Genomic DNA, 18,113 nt, shown 5'->3' with positions numbered 1-18,113 from the left:
TATAGGACAGGATGGGTAGTGATAGCCTTGCTTTTTCCGAAGAACTAGATGCAGGGCCCTGTCCCTAAGGAAGTTGACCGGTATCCACAGGAGACTCTTATTCCCTAATGTGGTTGCCTAAATGAGAGGCAGGACACAGTGAGCTCTTCAAGAACAAGCCCCAGGTGTCCCCCCAGATGAATGCCTGGCACACAGGCTCCCTATAATTTTGGATGTGTTCTGATGACCAAAACCTTCCTCATCATGGGTACAGAGTGCTTCTGGTATTGGCCTAAAGCCCCCAGCTCTTACACATCAGATCAGCCACCAAGAAAGCTGCTCTGTCTTTGAGACCCAAAAGGTTATTAATACCGTCCAAGAATATTACTCCCCAAGAGTTGTGAATACAGACTGGAGGTTTCAACCATGCACAGATCTTCCATATTGTGGAGGGCTTTTTAATGTGGTGCAGAGCATGGAGTGACCTCCCTCTCCTTCCATCCCTGCTCTGCCCTGAGACATTAATAGGCCTTCTGTCTATCTGCCTTACCCCAGAGCATGGCAGTGGGTTCTGAGAGCCTCGCTCAGGGTCCCGAGTGCAGCTTGCCATCTGGAAATGAAACCTCCACAGACAGATGGGTACAGCTCATCCCTGGGAGAAAACCAAGAGCCTCTTGAAGTGTGTGACAATCTGCATGCCACCTGTGAGGTCTGGGAGTCTTGTTGTGGGGGCCAGAGAAAGACCAAGGGATGGAGCAGAGGGACTGGGGGTTGCCTGCAGACTGGAGAAAGGAAACCCAAAGGGACAACAGGCAGCAGGAGGCACCTTGTACCTGGTGGTGTGGGGGGGGGGGGGTCAAAGCTGTCCCCACCAGATCCGTTTGTGGTGGACGCAATCTCATAGGCGTAATTCTCCTTGTGACCCACCTATTTGTCCTGAGCGTCGAGAAGTCGCTGAGCCTACCTTCTAATGACTACACAGCCACCATGTTCCGTATGTTGGTAAAGGAACTGGTGACCAGACCAGGCCCCACCACAAATCTGTAACACAGAGGGTGGTTCTGGGCTTCAATCTGTGATGGGCTTGATTAGTGTGAATTTAATATACCAGGATCTGGTAACCTAAGTCCCTGCTGAAGTGGGGCAAAGGCCTGGAAGGGGTGAACCCACCAGCCAGCCTTCTGTGGCAGTGCTCAGTATTTCAGACAGTGATTCCAGATAGTCACAGCACCTGCCCTCAGGGTATGGATAAGGTGCCCCTGCCCGCAGCCCTGCCTGAGGGTGAGCAGCACTATCGAATGGTGAGCAACGTATGTGGGAAAAGCACAAGAACCATCTTGAGAGAATTCTCTAGAGCAGAGTAGAAGGCTTGGCGGGCAGAATTGGAGATTTGCAAAGGTGCCGGCAGGGCCACCTGCAGTGGACAGAAAGACCTGCCCCTATGAGCTGGCCTTAAGCCCAGGGGAATGTCGGGTCCCCAAGCAGCAGCAGCCTTGTCTGGATTGGATTTCCTGGAAGCAGACTCTGAGGCTAAGGCCCATTGATGGCTGCTCTCAGGAGCCATGCCTGTGAGGAAGCGGGGGCTGAGCTGTGCTGGAAGGGAAGCCTGGTGATCCTCAGGGCAACTCTAGAGCCTGAATAGACCTTAGTTTTCCCAAGATGAAGCGAGCCCATGTGGGCTTCAGGTGACCCCTGGGAGAGACACAGTCTCTAGTGCAGCTGCACATGGCTGGGAAATTCCCACTGAGGACCATTATGGTGAGCCATCAGCAGCCTGTGGCCCACTCTGGGAGATGGTGCCATAGCCCTTGAGTGTAGACCTTGACTGGACATCACCAGACACAGTACATAGGTGGGTCTTTAACTTCAGAATGTAGCAGAAGTAGCTGGAGGGCTTGTTGAAACAGATTGCTGGGTCTTACCCTAGTAGCTCTGGAGTGAGGCCCCAGAATGTACCTCTCTAACAAGTCCCTAGGTGATGCTTTTGCTGCTGGTCCAGGACTTCCTTTTGTGGGTCACTGCACAAATGCCTCTGCAGACCAGTTTTCTGTGAGCTCAGTGTGGGAAGGATGCCAGCTCCCACACGGGACTGGCAGCCAAGCCACTCCCAGCTCCTTCCTTCTGGGCTGCAGCCGATACCTCATCCAATGGAGTGCCAGCTGCCTGCGGTTCCTAGGAAATCAGAACCACTGGAAGGCCTGGGTGAGGGGCTGGTCACTTCATGGCCTCATGACAGTTCCCCAAATGCTCCCCATTCTCTCCCTCTGAACATCTGCACCCAGGGAGTCAGCCCTGTCCACAGCCCTGCATCAGCTCACCCCTCCCCAGCTCAGCTGCCACCTCCTTCAGGAAGACTTACTTGGCTTTCTGAGCCTGGGCAGTGCCCGTCCCAGACCCTGTAACATCCTGTGCAGGCCCTGACATGCACCTGTGTTGTCTCCCCCTTCCCCAGAGTGGGTGCTCCTGGGGCAGGCTTCTCCACCACCTGGCTGCACCTGGCTATCATTCAGTAGACATCCATTGAATGGAACCATCAATGTGTGGGCACATGTCAGCTAGTGTGACCCTGGTATCCAGGAGAACAGGAGCAAACACTTCAACAGGAATAATTGAAAAGAATCTTTTACTTATTCTAGAAGAAACATGAGCAAACCATCATATAGAGGAGAAAGGGTGTGAAATTAATGAAGGCACTAAAATACTTCAGTTCACTCCTTGATTAGAGCTGAAGAGAACTGTGTAGATAATTAACACAAGTGAACATCTTGCTGTAGAAATGAGCAAGTAATATGGGTGAGTGATTGGTGTCCTCGGAAATATCCCATAGGCTGCTTGTAAAAGCATGATGCCAGGCAGAGTGGCCACAGCAGTCGGCCGCTTCTGTGTGTACACCATCCATGCAAGGGCACCCAGGGAGGGGGCATGGGGCCTGACCCTCTATCCCAGGCTCACACTTGCAGGACTGCTTCAGGCTGGTGGAGGGGGCACCTTACAGCTTGAAAGCCCCATATAGTCTACAAGACAGTGGGGAAGAAAAAACCAAATTTCCTACTATTATCTTATTTTTAGTACCAGCTTTAAAAAATATTTTTTAATGTTTTATTCATTTTTGAGAGAGAGAGACAGGTGGGAGGGGGAGAGAGAGAGAGAAACACAGAATCTGAAGCAGGCTCCAGGCTCTGAGATGTCAGCACAGAACCCAACACGGGGCTCGAACCCACAGACTGTGAGATCATGACCTGAGCCAAAGTTGGCCACTTAACCAACTGAGCCACCCAGGCACCCCCTTTTTTAAAAAATTTTAATGCTAGTACCAGCTTTTGTATGTGAATCCACAGAGGTGAAATTGGGGCCTCAAGCAGCAGCCCCTGTCTGATCTATATGTGTTTTTGAGATGACCGAGCCACCTGTGGAAGCTTGTTTTGAGCTGAAGAGGCCTTTTGAAGGAATAAGGAGTGAGAATGGGGCCCTGGGAACCATGAGGAAGAGGACCATGCAGGCACTGCCTATTTCATGCCAGGCGTGCGAGGCCCCAGCAGGCTCCATGAGGACCAGCCTGAAGCTCTGAGCATAGAAGGTGCCATCCAGCTCGCTCAGAGACTGTCAGCAATGCAATTCTGGCTGAGTGCAGCAGAGGGGACATGGGTGGAGAGGGAGTGACAAGGTAGCACTGCTGTGGCTGTCTGGTGCATAAAGCAGGGACCAGGAGGCCTGCAGGCATCAGGCTGACAGTGGGCTGGGCCATCCTCTGTTCAAGTGTGATCCATCCATGCTTTTTCTTGGGTCATACCTAAAGAAAGCAGATGCTGAATGACATATTCCCCCACCCCAGGCCAGCGCCCCTCCCCAGCACGAGCCACATGCCAGATCTGCAGGCACACGTGCAGCAAAATGACCCACAGAGCCATCTGCTTCTGGTTTTCTCTCTGAGATACCCAAAGGAAATATAAGTGGAAGGGGCAGAGATTTTTCAAGGTGAAGTCAGATTTATTTGCATTCCAGTTCCCCCAGCAACGCACACCTAGAGGCCAGACTTGAAGTATTGAGACCAGAGGAGATATTACTCATCAACAACACAAATTTGAAGTAAAGATGAGGAGAGCAAATGCATCAGTGCCCTGTGCAAACCAGTGCAGCACCTCTTGATGCAGGGGACCACACGGGCTCCCTGACCCCGGAACTCAGCCTCACCTTCAGGCCGACCTCAGCAGGGCCTGCCAGCCTCCTCCACAGCCTCTCACAGTGCCTTGTCCTGTCCCTGTGGCCACAGAGCCCCATCTGCTTCTAACTTGTTGCTGAAACACAGATTCTCAACCTTTCTGACCCTTAGTTTCCTCAACTGTGAAATAAGGGGTAATCCCAGCCTCAGAGTTCATGTGGGGCTTAGGCAAGGCCCTGGGAGAGGTTGGCACCTGAAAGATGCCAGTTCTCTGTGCTTCTGCCCTGTCCTTCCTTAGCCAGTGGCCCACATGCCTGTGGTGGGGGTGGAGCTCTGCACAACTGTTCTTAGGCACAGATATAAGCTACTTAGAAATAAGATACCATTAGAGTTTGTGAGGGACAATTTAGAGTTTAGAGCTGTGTTTTGAAGGGGAGGGTGTGTCATTCCCTTGGGGGTGATGGCATCCCTGGAAATGACATTCTTTGTACTGCCCATTGTTAGCATCCAAGGGGTGTCTGTGTCACTGAGCATTTATTGAGTAGAATACATGAAACCATGAAAGGAATATTGACTTCCCACTGTTAAGAATCCAGACCTGCCCTGTGAAGGGGCATGATGTGGCATAAAATCCAAGTCTGTCTATGTTTGCAAACTAACTGCAGTGACACTGTTTCTCAGTGTGTCCTGTGCCAGAGGACGTGATTCCAGCAGTGGGGAAGGCACTGGTGTCCCCGCTCGGTGGACCAGCAGTGTTTAGCCATGTTCACCTCTAGGTTGCTCATTTTCCTGCTTTTATTATTTCACCGGACCCATGTCTTGTGTTTCTCTAAAATAAAAATGGAATTTTGAAAGAAGACTTTTCTGACTTAAAAGTCTTAATCAGGATAGCTTGAAGCTCATAATCTAAAATTTTTCTTCATTTTTCTTTTTTTTTTTTCATTTCAACTCCCCTTTTGTGCTAAGAAGTGAATGCAAAGTCTTTGTTCCACTAAATGGCATGGGGATCCTCAAATGTTGAGGGAAGGATAATCGGCTCCTTCCCTAAAGACAATTAAATTTCAATTATTTGAGGTCTAGTCCCCCAAGATCACAAACATCACTACCAGGCAGTTCATATGGTTTATGGAGTGTTTGTCACACTTGGTAACATTGCTTTCTTTTTTAAATCGGGTGTGTATCCAACTCCTGCTGTGGAGGTTGGGTGATAATGGACATCACTCACTGAGCCAGGTGTGGGCAAGTGCAGGTCCTGGTCCTTGGGCTGCTGTGCCAACATGAACCTTACACACTCTCCTGGGGTCTATCCTCTCTCTGGCAGGGCCAGCTCACAATTGGGCAGGTGTCCCCTGCCCCCCCCCCCATAGCTTCAAACTCCACTGAGCAGATGGACAGTGCAGGTGGCACATGGAAGTCATCCTTGACCCAGGAGCTTCAAAGATAGATTAAAGAGCAAAGAGAAAGTCCCCCCACCCCATCAAAGCTACCTTTGTCTAGGCCGTCCACAGTGCCCTGTTTAGATGGCTCCTTCACCCCCCAAGGGCTGGACTAGCTGGTTTGGAAACTCTGTTAATAGAAGTTTTTTGACTCCAGTTTCTACTTCCCTCTTTGACTCACCTCTCACCCCTTCGCATGCCTTGTGCCTCAGTTGTTTCCCTCTCTCCCCCGGCTCACTGCCTTCTCTGCTTGCTTCTGTCTATCCAGGTTCTTCCAGGGCAGCTCAGCTCTCTCCTGGTTGGACTCAGCTCTCTCTGCCATCTTGCCCTGTTGTATACCCTCTGCTTCTCCTTTTCATTCCTCTCCTCACTGTTTAGATACCCACAGCCTGCAGCCCTGTCTTTTCTGCCCTTTCTTGCCTCTCCATGGTGCCCACCCCTCCTGGCACAGTCCTCCCAACTCCATACTGAATGGACTTCCTGAATGAGGAAAACTGGTACCTGTTTGTTCTGTGCTTGTTTTTGTGTTCAAGGTCAGCCGGCAGACTTTGGGGCCATATGAGACAGTTTCAGTACATGCCCACACACATGCAGATACACACATAGACACACACACACTTTCCTTCAGCAGTCTTCATCAGAGTCTCAAAACCAGAGCCCCTATTTTATTGTTCTTTTAACAAGTATTATTTGGAGTATACTATGTACCAGACGCATTCTGGTCCTGGGCATACAGCAGTGAAAAAAACATACAAAAATCTCTATCCTTGTGGAGCATATAGTATAGTAGGGAGTGGAGGACAGCAGGGTGAGAGATGAGAGCCCCAGATAGAGGGGAAAGTCAGTGCAAATTTAGAATATTTGGGGGACACCTTGGTGTAGAGCTTCCCTGAGCCAAGGTTTTCTGGGAACCCCAGCTAGAGATGCATACATGTAGTCCCCTTCCTCTGGGCTGAACTGGGCTCCCTCTGCACTGGCCGTCACCCTCCTTAGGAGGTAGATGTGCCACAGGGTAGCAGGTGGCTGCCTCTTGCCAGGATCCCAGCTGAGGACAGGATGATCTGCCACTTCCTCTCATAGGAAGATTTAACTGCTCAGGATTCTTCCCCACAGGTGGGGAGATAAGAGTGGAAGAGCAAGGCATTTAAACTCTCCAACATGGTGCCCTCCTTGAGGAGCTCAGCCAACCTTGAACCTCTGTGTGTGAAAGCGACCTTTGGAAAAGGGATCTTCCATCAGGCAGTGTCCCAAGTGGGCAGAAAACCATGAAGCCCCACCCCAAGACACTAGGTGATGGCCCACTGGCCCAGTCCTCGGACAGCCAGTGGGCCAGGGTGAGGAGGAGGTTGTGCCCAAGACACACGGGACTTGGTCTCCTCCTGGGCCTGAAGGTTGAGGAGGCAGCTGGTAGGGCACAGGCCAGTGGTGGGCCTCATGTGGTGGCGTCACTACTTTGTATGGGCCTCCAGGCTCTGCACAGGCCCCAGGAGTGGGTGCAATAGATGTGGGTGCCCCGCCCTGTTGGCCAAGCTGAGATGTGAGCCCAGTGCCTGTCATGAAGGGAACAAAGGCAGCATGCAGTTCCTCCCTCCTTGACGAATGTGATTGTTTGCTGAGGTCCATGTTGTATACACACACATCCCAAGGAGACAGCACCCCCAGCTTGGCACTGTGCTCCTGGCCACTGTGTATTCACTGGCCACAGAATCGAAAAGATTGTTCTCATATCATGAAGAGATGGAAGGAAGCAAACAAACAGGATTTATGCTTCAGTTACCTTTGCTTGGGAGCAGGCCCAAAAAGGTGTGCATCGCTGTCATTGTTTCCAAGCCTCGCAAGACCCCAGCCTGCACTTCCCCTTTCCCCTTGTTTTCAGCCTGCCCTTGCCCAAGCCCAAGCTGCAACTCCCCACGTGAGGCTGCCCGCCCCCAAGTGGTTAAAGAGCATGCAGGCTTCCCTGGCGCAAATGCAGTTGTCATGTGACTTTCCTGTTTGTGGTCATTCCTCTGTCACCATCAAAGAGCTCCTGTGAGTCATCAGATGTGAAAACAGACAGATGATATCCTGGGTTCTCTTTGTCACCCAGGCATTGCGCTGAAAACCTGAATCTTTTCGCCCATGATAGGCAAGAGTGTCCCCTCCGGTGATGGCTTCCTTTATCCTCTCTGAAGCCCAGAGTCCTTGCTAGTTGCCAATGTTTATCTTTTCAAACAGAGAGAAATAAAGATGTAAGCTATCCTTTTATCCCTAAGGGAAGGGGGGAGGGTGCCAACCTGTAAAGAAAGGAAATAAACCAGTCAAGGCTTCCACTGACTGAAACAGAGGCACTTGTAGTGTTTAGGGTCAGGGATTAGAAAGGGGTGGCAGGTTTTATGTTGTTTTATCTTATTTTCCCTTACTTTATGTTAGGGCCAAGACATCTTTACAGGTTCTCATTCTGTTCTAGCATGTTCCTCACTGGCCCTCTGAGACTCAGGTCCTCCTTTCTTCTTGCTTGAACCCTAGTGAGTCATGTCTCATTTCTGTATTCACATACTGAGAAGGCCCTTCCCAGGGTCAGAAGGGTGTTCTGGGGGTCTATGACCCTCCTCAGATCCCCAGAGACCTGTGAATATCCTCCAGCCCCTAGAGCCTACGGTCCTGGGAAGGGTCAACATACCCACCCAGCCATCCATCCTGGTAGAAGATCCAAGAGATGACATTTCTTTAAAAATCATCTTTTATTTCTCATTGAGCTGAAGCCTCATCAGCCTTCCTCCTGCCTCTTGTGAACAACATAGTTGCCTGATATGGTTCTCTCTATCAATTTAAAACCAACCTACCCAAACGCCCACAGTAGCAAAGCATTTTACAAGTATCCAGTCCTTGCAAGTGCCCTGTGGGGTTGTATATTGAGGTTGTCAAATACCTAGTGATATGGGTCACTAGGATCATAGGCTGTTACGGGCACAACTTCTAAACCCTAGGCCAGGATTTACACCACTGAGTTTGTTCTTCATTTGTATTCAGATAGGCTTAAAAGAAAAGTAGAATTTAAATAATTAGCCATGGCACAAATATTACAAGGAAGAATGCAACCAATAATTCCCTAACTAGACTTCTTTTTATCTAAAAGGACCTTTGAGGTATCTTCCAGCTCAGACTGATTGAATGGACCAGGCAGGTTAAACCAGGACCCAGTTAAATGAAATGAGGGAACCCAGCCCAAGACTTACCTGCTTCATTCTTAGTTTTCTCTTGCTCAGAACATCAGGCTTTAGAAATAGTATGCAGAGTAGAAGAAAAAATTGGGGCCCAAAGACCTGTGGTCTTGTTCTGGCACATCCTCTGGCATATCCCTCAGCCTTGGATGAGTCATGGAGGCTCACTGAGCTGTAGGACTGGAAGGTGGTATCACATACCTGCCTGCCCAGGTCAGCCACTGCAGGGCTGTGGGGTGACCTGGGTTTTAGGCACAAGAGGCAAAGTCTTTCTCCTTCCTGCATGTACCTCTCAGGACCTGGTTCTCTAGGTGTGCAATAGCAGTGCTGAGTACACCGCCTTCCCTGCACCATGGTTTATCACAAAGAGTAGGTTGGGCACGGTGTGCACAAGCCCCCACAGGCATCAGCTAGTCCCTTTTTAGGTTGGGTTCATCCAAAGATGAGCCCACATGTGACCCAGGTGATACAAGATGGCCTATAACCACCCCTCCCAGCCATCATTTATCCTTGGCCCTACTCTTCTGCCTATAGGTACTTGGCGCTCTATGCTTACAAGCCCCAGAAGAACGACGAGCTGGAGCTGCGAAAGGGCGAGATGTACCGCGTCCTAGAGAAGTGTCAGGACGGCTGGTTCAAGGGGACATCCTTGAGGACTGGGCTGTCTGGGGTGTTCCCAGGAAACTACGTGACTCCCGTCTCCAGGTGAGGCAGGTGTCGCTGCCTGGGAGAGGGGGGAACACACTACCCACATTCCCCTGCAACTGGTTACTGCCTGAAAATCATGCTGTGGTCTGGGCAAGCCAAAAACACAGTCCAGAAGTCAGCAAGGGTGCCCCTGCCCACAAGGTTTTGCCCCGTGAGCTCAGAACTCCCCTTGAGCAAGGGTTCTACATGGCCAGCTTTTCACCTTACGAATTAGGTTTTGCTTGTCATTCCTTCAGCAGGCACTGGCTGTGAGGGGAGAAGATGCCAGCAGAATGAGCTGGACTCAGGGCAGCAGCACAAAGTGAAATTGGAAGGTCCCCAGGAGAGTGAGATCTTGTGTGTGTGTGCACACATGTACCTGTGCCTGTGCATACAGTGTCTGTACAACTGGTGTGTGTGTGTGTGTGTGTGTGTGTGTGTCACACACATAAACCTGGTATACATAAAACTCACACACCTATGTATATACACAAGGGAAAAACATATTCTCAAAAGCTAACAGTTGTTATTGAGTGATGGTATTAAGAGTAATTCAAATTTTTCTTCTTGTGCTTTCCTGTCATTTACAGATTTCCTGTTATATCATTTTTATAAAACAGATAATGGAATTAAAAATTTTGCTCAAGAGGTTACCTGGAGTTGTCTGAGATTTTTCCATTAAGATAAGGGGTCCACTGTTGATTTCATTTGTCAGTCTCAGTTGTGGAAACCGTTCCTGGGCACAGCCCTGGATTCCTTCTCTCTCGGGGAAAAGACTGCCATTAAAATAAACAAATAATGCCTAGACCTTGCACTGATCACTAGACTGATTCATACTTTCCAGGGCACCCAGAGGAGCAGTGCTGGCCATGACATAGGCTTGCTTGTCACAGCATCCGATGGCCCTTCTTGGAAAGACCCATAATTTGTGAGCCCACTTTATTCAATTTTTACAGTTTTTTCCCTAGGGTAAAAGTGAGTTCAACAGGTAGCTGATGTGAATTTTTAAAAAAAATTCATGGCTTTGACTGGCTCACTGATGGAGTTCCTTGCTAGAGGCTAATTTCATGGCAGCTATAGGGGCTAAGAAAGAAAGGTGCTGTCGGTCCCTCGACAGCTGAGTCCTTTTCCAGGAGGCCTTTCTTCTCACGGAAGCCCTGACTTAGTGGTGGCTCAGGCCATCCCTGACCGAAGTCATGGCCCAGTGGTACTGAGCCTCAAGGAGTGAAGCACCCCACCTGGTGACGGGCCTGGCAGTGCCTGTTCTGACCCTCATGAATGAGACTCTGAGAGGACATAAGGGGAGTTTACCCAGATCTTAAACAAATGGAAGACATTTGATCCCTGAAACTGAACCCAGAGCAGCTTCCGAGTTCCCAGATTCTGCCATATCTTTCATGCTCACTGCCAGTGCGTGAGTTTGGTGCAAGTACTCAGAGGTCAGAGGGCTAAAGCCCATTTTCAGAGTGGCTGTGTTTCTCTTGTATTTCTTAAACACTGGAAACTCATTTCATCTGGAAACTCTGAGGTGAAAGGGCATCTATTTCTGGTATGAAACTGCAAGTTCCCTGACATCTCTCAGAAGGATGTGGTTTGTCTGTGCTCTTTCCCAGAAGCCAGCAGAAACAAGAAAGTGGCCATGTCCAGAGGGAGATGGGTCCTTGCCATCCCACCACATGCCAGATGTGTCCAAGCCTTGGCTGTGGCCAGCTCAGTCACTCTTTCTGGATGTATTTGGGGACAGACACAGCTGTTTACTAAAATGAATCAAGGCAGTAGTTCTGGTACAAAATATTTGATTGATTGGGATCATCACTGGTTCTTAGGGTTCTTTTGCTGTTTCTTAACTATTTATATTGAAAGTGAACCCCCATGAAGGTTTTACAAAGGGTCCCCCACTGCCAAGTTTGAGCTCTGGGCATCGCTTAGGGGATTATCTCAGCATTGTTTTAGTGTTTATGCCCTGGGCTATGTGGCTTCACCTCTCACAGCCAGAAGGTATGAATGGGCCTTTATTGATGGCCTATATTGTGTGGTTTCATCTGTGACTTCACCTGACTGGATTCTGCTTTATTTCCTCAGGGCTCCGGTAGGAGGGGCTGGGGCACCCCGGAATAATGTTGGAGGGTCTCCACTGGCCAAAGGGATGGCCACAACCATCCACCCAGGTGGTGGAAGCCTGAGCAGCCCAGCCACTGCCACGAGGCCGGCCCTTCCCCTCACCACACCCCAGGCCCAGCACCAGGCAGCCGCCCCCCCAGTGGGCAGTTGTCTGCGGCACACAGCCCAGCCGGCCACCAGCCAAGCCCGGGGCACCGTCCCCACAGGTACGTGCCAGGCTCCTGAGACCTCACTCTCCGGGAAAATTTGACAAGTGGTTCTTGTAAGAAACATTATGACCTAGGTTTCAAGCAGTCCAACATGGGACAAGTCGTATTTGCTTATCATAATCCTAAGTTTCTGCTAACCTTTAGGAAATGTAGTATTGACTTATATTACCCTGTCCTGGCAAAAAAAAATGGGTTAGACAGTTCACAAATATTTATACATTTCATTGTAGCAAGAGGAGTGCATGAACTAATAAGATGAGCACTGGCACCTTTGGACGGCCCCTATGAGGTGGCTGGGCCAGCTGCACGGGCCTTCCATGTGCAGGACACCTGATCGGGGGCTTTCCAGCTAGGCAGCTTCTTACCACGCAGAGCCAGAGTGCCCTTTTTCTGAAATGCTTTGAAGCTAGAAGCAGTGATGGTCACTGACCCTTCACCTTCATGCCAACTTTATCAATAGCCAGGCTGACATCGTTTAAGGAAAATCTTAGTATGATGTGAGACGAAGAAAAAGTTATGAGGTGGATCTTATAGGCAGAAAGAAGGTAAACACTCTCGCTTGGAAGCTTAGCACTGAGCCATTAGGAACTGGGAGCCCACCCCAGTCACCTTCCCTTCACTGTGCAGTGAAGGAACCCAGGATGAGAGAGTGTAACTCTGACTTTTCATTTAAATGACACAGAATTCCTGCTCCACCCCAGCCTTACTCTCTCAGAAACCATCTATCTTCCTCTCAAAGTAAGGCTTAAAGGACGAAATATGTAAATTCTTTGGAGCAATAAAATACATGATTTTTTAGAATCTAGCCAGCCAGGAGATGGCCCATTAAAAGTGCTCTAGGAGGCATCTTCTCAAGTGTGAAAAGTGGGGATAATACTTAGCACAGCAGGGGCCATATTTTCTTCCGAGTCATGGCTAATGGAACAAGAGGGTGGGAAGGCTAATGGAACAAGAGGGTGGCTGTCCACCCACCAACCTGCTTATTACTCTTTGGGGAAGTTGGCCTGCACATTCCCGTACTGGTGCCAGTCCAGGCTTGTGTGTGGCAGCAAGAGCTATCAAGACCATGCTACAATCCTAGAATGAGATATGCACTACTGAGTGTTTTAGAGGACAGTCTGATTCGTTCAGCATGCCCACTGACAGAACAGGACGCTGTCCCTGCTCTCAGCTCTCATGGACCATCAGGGAATAGTGGTGCTAGGAAGGATTTGGGTGCTGATGGAGGGTTCAGCATGCACACTTGGTGATGACGAGGTGGGAGACTGGGAAAGGATCCTCAGAGGAGGCAGCAAAGTAACACTTGGGTAGGGAAACAAAGAAGGGTGCCATTTGAAGCAGGAAGAAAGGAATAGTCAAGTTAACAGAAGTGACAGAGAGCACATCTTGTGCAAACAGCTGCAAGCAGTTCAGTGAAGACAGAGTAAACACATGTCTGATTGAAGGCTTGAGATTGAGATCTGTGTTTGAATGCTGGGCTGCCATTATGATTGCTTGCCTCAGTTTCTTCCTCTGTAAAATGGCACCTACCTCCAGGGACAATGAGGATTGTCTAGCATGGCATATCTAGTGTGTATTCAGTACCTGTAGCTACTTTTATTCTTCTGTTAGAGAATAATAATATTAATAGAGTATTCAATGTATGAGGGTCCAAAAAAAATATATAAATTATTACCAAAGGATCCAGGGGATTGAATTTTCTCATGAAGGCAGTGGGGACCCCCCAAGAGCTTTTACATGAGAGGGATGGAACTTGACCAAATATTACCAGGCATGATAGGGAGGAAGAGCTGGTGTGGGGCAGCCTGAGGCTGGGAGCCACTAGAAAGGTGTTGCTGTCCTCAGGTGAGAGGTCACAGGGAAATGCAGAATTGAGGCAAATGACAAGACATTTAGGAGTCAGTATGGTTATGACTTGGAAATGGGCTGATGCTCAGGCAGAAGAAGGAACCAAGTCCAGCTACCAAGTTTCTGGACTAGTGACTGGGAGAATGACGATGGCATGCCCTGGTCTAGAAGAAACCAGAAGGGACTGGTTTATGGTGGAAGACAATGACATGTAGTTTTGCAAAGTGCAGTGGATGCTGGCACGCTGTGACCCACAGGCTGATTTGGATCAGCATCATTACATGGGGCTTTTATCTCGTGTATGAATCCCACCTCACCGTGGTAGAAGGCTGGCCCTGCCAGTCCAGCTTACCTTGTAGATAAGGGGCAGACATATGACCTAAATGCTGGGGTAGTCATGCTTGCATGTGACTTACATTCAGAAGCCACAAACATGAGGGGCTGTGTGGATCCTTTTTAAGAGAGAAGATAGTGGTGAAAACATCCAGCTTTTCAGGGGCAGGAGGATGGACATCTGGTGTCTAGTGCCCTGTCATCAGTGGGTGCTGAGTAGACTTCTAGTGTCCAGTGCCAGTCATCAGTGGGTGCAGGGTAGACTTATGGTGTCCAGGGCCCAGTCATCAGTAAGTATAAGGTGGAAATCTGGTGTCCAGTGTGCAGCCTCATTCTGGATAGTGTTTATTTCCAGCAGCAATGAGATCTGCACCAAGGGAGCCTCGTGGGTGGGGTTGGCACTGCCTTGGCTATTGAGCCTCCAAGACTGACTCTGCCATCCCAGAGACTCTGTAAGTGCTTAAGAGTCTTTCATATATATCTGTTTTGCTTAAATTAACCAAGATAAGTTCTGTTTTTACAACTCTGCCCCATGGTGAATAACTAGTTGTCTTTATACTAAAGGAGCTCTGCAGCAATATTATCTGGTGCCAGCCCTCTTGCCCCCAACAATTACCTCCCAAGCAACTATACTCATAGAATGGTTTAAGTTCATCTGATGGTGTTTATTGGTAGCCTCTAGCTAGAGACACAGCCACTGTAGTGGCGAAGTGGTTGACTGAGCCCACAGCAGAACTTCCTAACTGATGTGCCAGACAGGTCAGAAGTATACCGAGATTCTGACCTCCTTGACCCTTGGAGCACCCGGGCAGGACCTGGGGCAGCTAAAGTCCCAGGCCATGTCCCTTCTGGCTATAAACATCTCATCCACTAACCCCAGTGTGCACTACACATGCTTCTATGTGCACCACAATATAGAGAGGTTGGGGAGCCCTGTTCCTCACTGAGAATGAATATCCTGGCACGGCAGCCCAGGGTTATTTGCACAAAATGCCAGTATGATGGTCTTTCTTTCTTTTTAAAGTTTACTTATTTATTTTAGAGAGAGAGGGGGAGAAAGAGAGTGTGGAGGGGGAGGGGCAGAGAGCAAGGGAGAGAAAATCCCAAGCAAGCTCCATGCTGTCAGCGCAGAGCCCTACACCAGGCTCGAACTCACAACTGCGAGATCATGACCTGAGCCAAAACTAAGAGTCACACACCCAACCAACTGAGTTGCCTAGGTGCCCCAGTATGATGTCCTTTCTAAGCCATGCCTTGCTAGCAACTTTCCCAGTTTAAAGAATAAAATGAGACCTGCCAGTCATTTCTCCCTCTATGGAATAACAAGCAGAATTGAAAGAAATTGGCATGGCTAGGGGCAGTACAACGTTGCATCTCAGTCATTGATCACCATAGTAACCACCATGGTGTGACAAGCATTCTCTTCCATCAGACTAATTTTACATACGGGAAAAGTGAGGCACAGGATGTTTAGAACGGTTTCCTCAATGCCTTCCAACCTCATACTTATCCCCACACTATTGCTGTTACAGTCAGGTTAAAGAATGGCTCCTACCACATCATATCAGTAAATTAAATGCCACTGAGTTTCCATAGCATTTTCCACTTCATTCTGCATTTAGAGAGAAAAAGCACACTGTTGACAGTACAAGTAATGGATTGTTCACTGCAGTAATTGCCCATTTCAGCAGACCCCAACCCAGGCAGTTGAGAGGCGTTTCATCAATGTTCTCATCTTGAGCCAAAGTCAGGCAGTTTGACAAAGGCTTAATTGCATTGGCCATAGCATCCAATATGATTTGTTCTGCTTGATTAATGTGATTCTTTTTTCCAAGGGCAGAGCTCTCCCTGTAAAGTGCCAGTGTCCACACAACCTCATATCAGTGTTTAGCAGGGGCAAGAGCCTTGTACAGCCATTTATTCATTAGCAAAAAAAAAAAAAAAAAAAAACAAAAAACAAAAAACAAAAAACAAAAACAAAAAACCAACCAACCAACAAACAAAAAGATGAAAGAGAGGTAGATACATGCAAGGCACTCTGCTAGGCTCTGGGAGTACAGAGAAGAACCTATAGACCCTATTTTTACACCCAGTTAGAAGGGCAAGGAAACAAATTCTTTCCATAGAGTTTGAAAAGCACTGTAGTGGAGGTATCCAGAGGGTATTAAGAAAGCATGGAGGGGAGATATGTAATTCAGACTGGGGAGGAAAATGAGAGAATGGAAAGTTTTCAAGAGGTGGTGATCCTGCCTTGATTCTTAAAGTACAAATAGGAACTATCTGAGCAGACAAAGCACAAATAGAATTCTAGCAAGGACAAAGACATGGCAATGAGAAATACCGGAGTTTCTATTTTGGGTAACTTTATTTGTTTTGATGTGACTAAAACAAAAGGCATGGAAGGAGAAGGCTAGGGTGTTAGTGACATTTTCTCTGAAGAGGCAAAATTTAATTTTAGATCTTAAAGCTAGGTAGAGCTTAGCATGCAGCAGGGGGTGAGGTGAGGTGGAAGTGTATGGAAGGACAAAGAAAGAGAATGAGTGCCTGTGGCACAGCTGAAAGGTAAGCAGAGGAAGATCATGGAGGTTCCTTTAGACCATGTCATGGAATTTCAGTTTTTATGCTAAGGCCATTGGGGCACATTAGAGGGTTTTAAATAATAGATAGAATCAAAGTTTTGTATCTAAAGGATAAAGCTAAACTTCTGCTTATGACCGACCTAATGTAGTGAGGACAGGATTTGCCCTTCTACCAGAAACAATTTATAAGAACAACCGTTTGCAAGATGTCAGACATTGGAAAATCATCCATGATAATGGGACATGAGGTGTGCCCCAGCTTATTGCCTGGAGAGAAGTTCCAGACTGTGGCACAGGGAGCAGTAACAACATGGAGGCCAGAGGGCTTCCTGAAGTGAGGATGTGGAGTGAGAGTCTGGATGATGAAGGTGGTTGGAGTTTGAAGGTCAAAACCTAGAGAGGAGAGAGGGCTGCATAGGAAGAAAACCTCAAAGGATGCAGGGTGTCCTCTTGAGTAGTTTGCTGAGAAGTAATCAGCATATGCATGTGAAGAAACTATACAAAGCCAGGGAAACTATGAGAGCAAGGATCAGTGCTATCAGTGTCCAGCATTCACAAAGTACTGGAAATAGTGCCTGCTCCACAAGCCAGATGGAAAAACAGTTTGCGGGGCATTGAGTCGTCTATGCAGAAGGACCTTGCCTCAGTCCCTAGACTAAGCACTGCTCTAGTCCCACCCAACTAGTCTTAAAAGCAAACTCAAAAAGATCAAACTGTTTCCAATTAATTTAACAGTGTTACAGGACTAAGATCAAGAGTATCTTTAAGACTGCAAAAATACCCAGATCTCAACATAAAAATAACAACATCTGATACCAATAAAAAATTCTTAGGCACACAGATGGAAGTATGACCCACAATGACAAGATAAACCAATCAGAACTGACTCAGATATTAGAATTAGCAGAGATTAAAACAGATATTATAATTGCATTTATTACTATGTGCTCATAGATTATAACGTGCTCAGAAAATTAAGTAGACACTTAGAAGATATCTTAAAGACCCAAGTCAAACTTCTATATATAAAAACTACAGTGAGATCAAGAATACAGTGGATAAAATTAGTAGCAGATTAGACATTGCTGAAAAAAATATTAATGAACTTGAAGGTATAGCAATAAAAACATGAAAAATGAAAAACAAACATAAAAGAGAAACTTTAAAAATGAGCATCATAGAGCAGTGACAACTTCAAGTGGCTTTATGTATGTGTAATCTCCAAAGTAGAGGAGAAAGGGGTGAGACAGAAAGATTATTTGAAGAAATAAAAAATAAAATTATTCTAAATTTGATTTAAACTGCAAATTCACAGATCAAAGACAGCTGGTGGGCCTTGAGCACAAGAAACATGGGGAAAACTACACCAAGGAAAATGATAATCATATTGTTCAAAATCTGTGATAAAATCTTAAAAAGCAACAAGGGAAAAAAAAAAGCTACATTACATAAAGTAGGAAAGAATAAGGATGACTGTATACTTCTTGTTGGGAACACTTAAGTGAGAAAATAGTGGAGTAACTGAAAGAAGTACTGAAAGAAATATATCTGCCAAGTTAGCA

The 18,113-nt window shown here is 47.7% G+C and overlaps 1 protein-coding gene across 2 annotated transcripts in view; it reads left to right on the top strand.

Moving 5' to 3' along the window:
- Window positions 1–18,113, top strand: part of SH3RF3 (SH3 domain containing ring finger 3) — a 375,405-nt gene that overhangs the window by 285,217 nt on the left and 72,075 nt on the right. For both annotated transcript variants that reach the window (XM_049650139.1, XM_049650140.1), the window contains exons 6-7: window positions 9,309–9,479; window positions 11,544–11,788. In XM_049650139.1, the coding sequence (XP_049506096.1) occupies window positions 9,309–9,479; window positions 11,544–11,788 (416 nt within the window). The remainder of the gene's footprint in view (window positions 1–9,308; window positions 9,480–11,543; window positions 11,789–18,113) is intronic.

The sequence above is a fragment of the Panthera uncia genome (genome assembly GCF_023721935.1).
Source record: "Panthera uncia isolate 11264 chromosome A3 unlocalized genomic scaffold, Puncia_PCG_1.0 HiC_scaffold_11, whole genome shotgun sequence".
NCBI lineage: Eukaryota > Metazoa > Chordata > Mammalia > Carnivora > Felidae > Panthera > Panthera uncia.
This window is presented reverse-complemented; position numbering and strand designations above follow the sequence as displayed.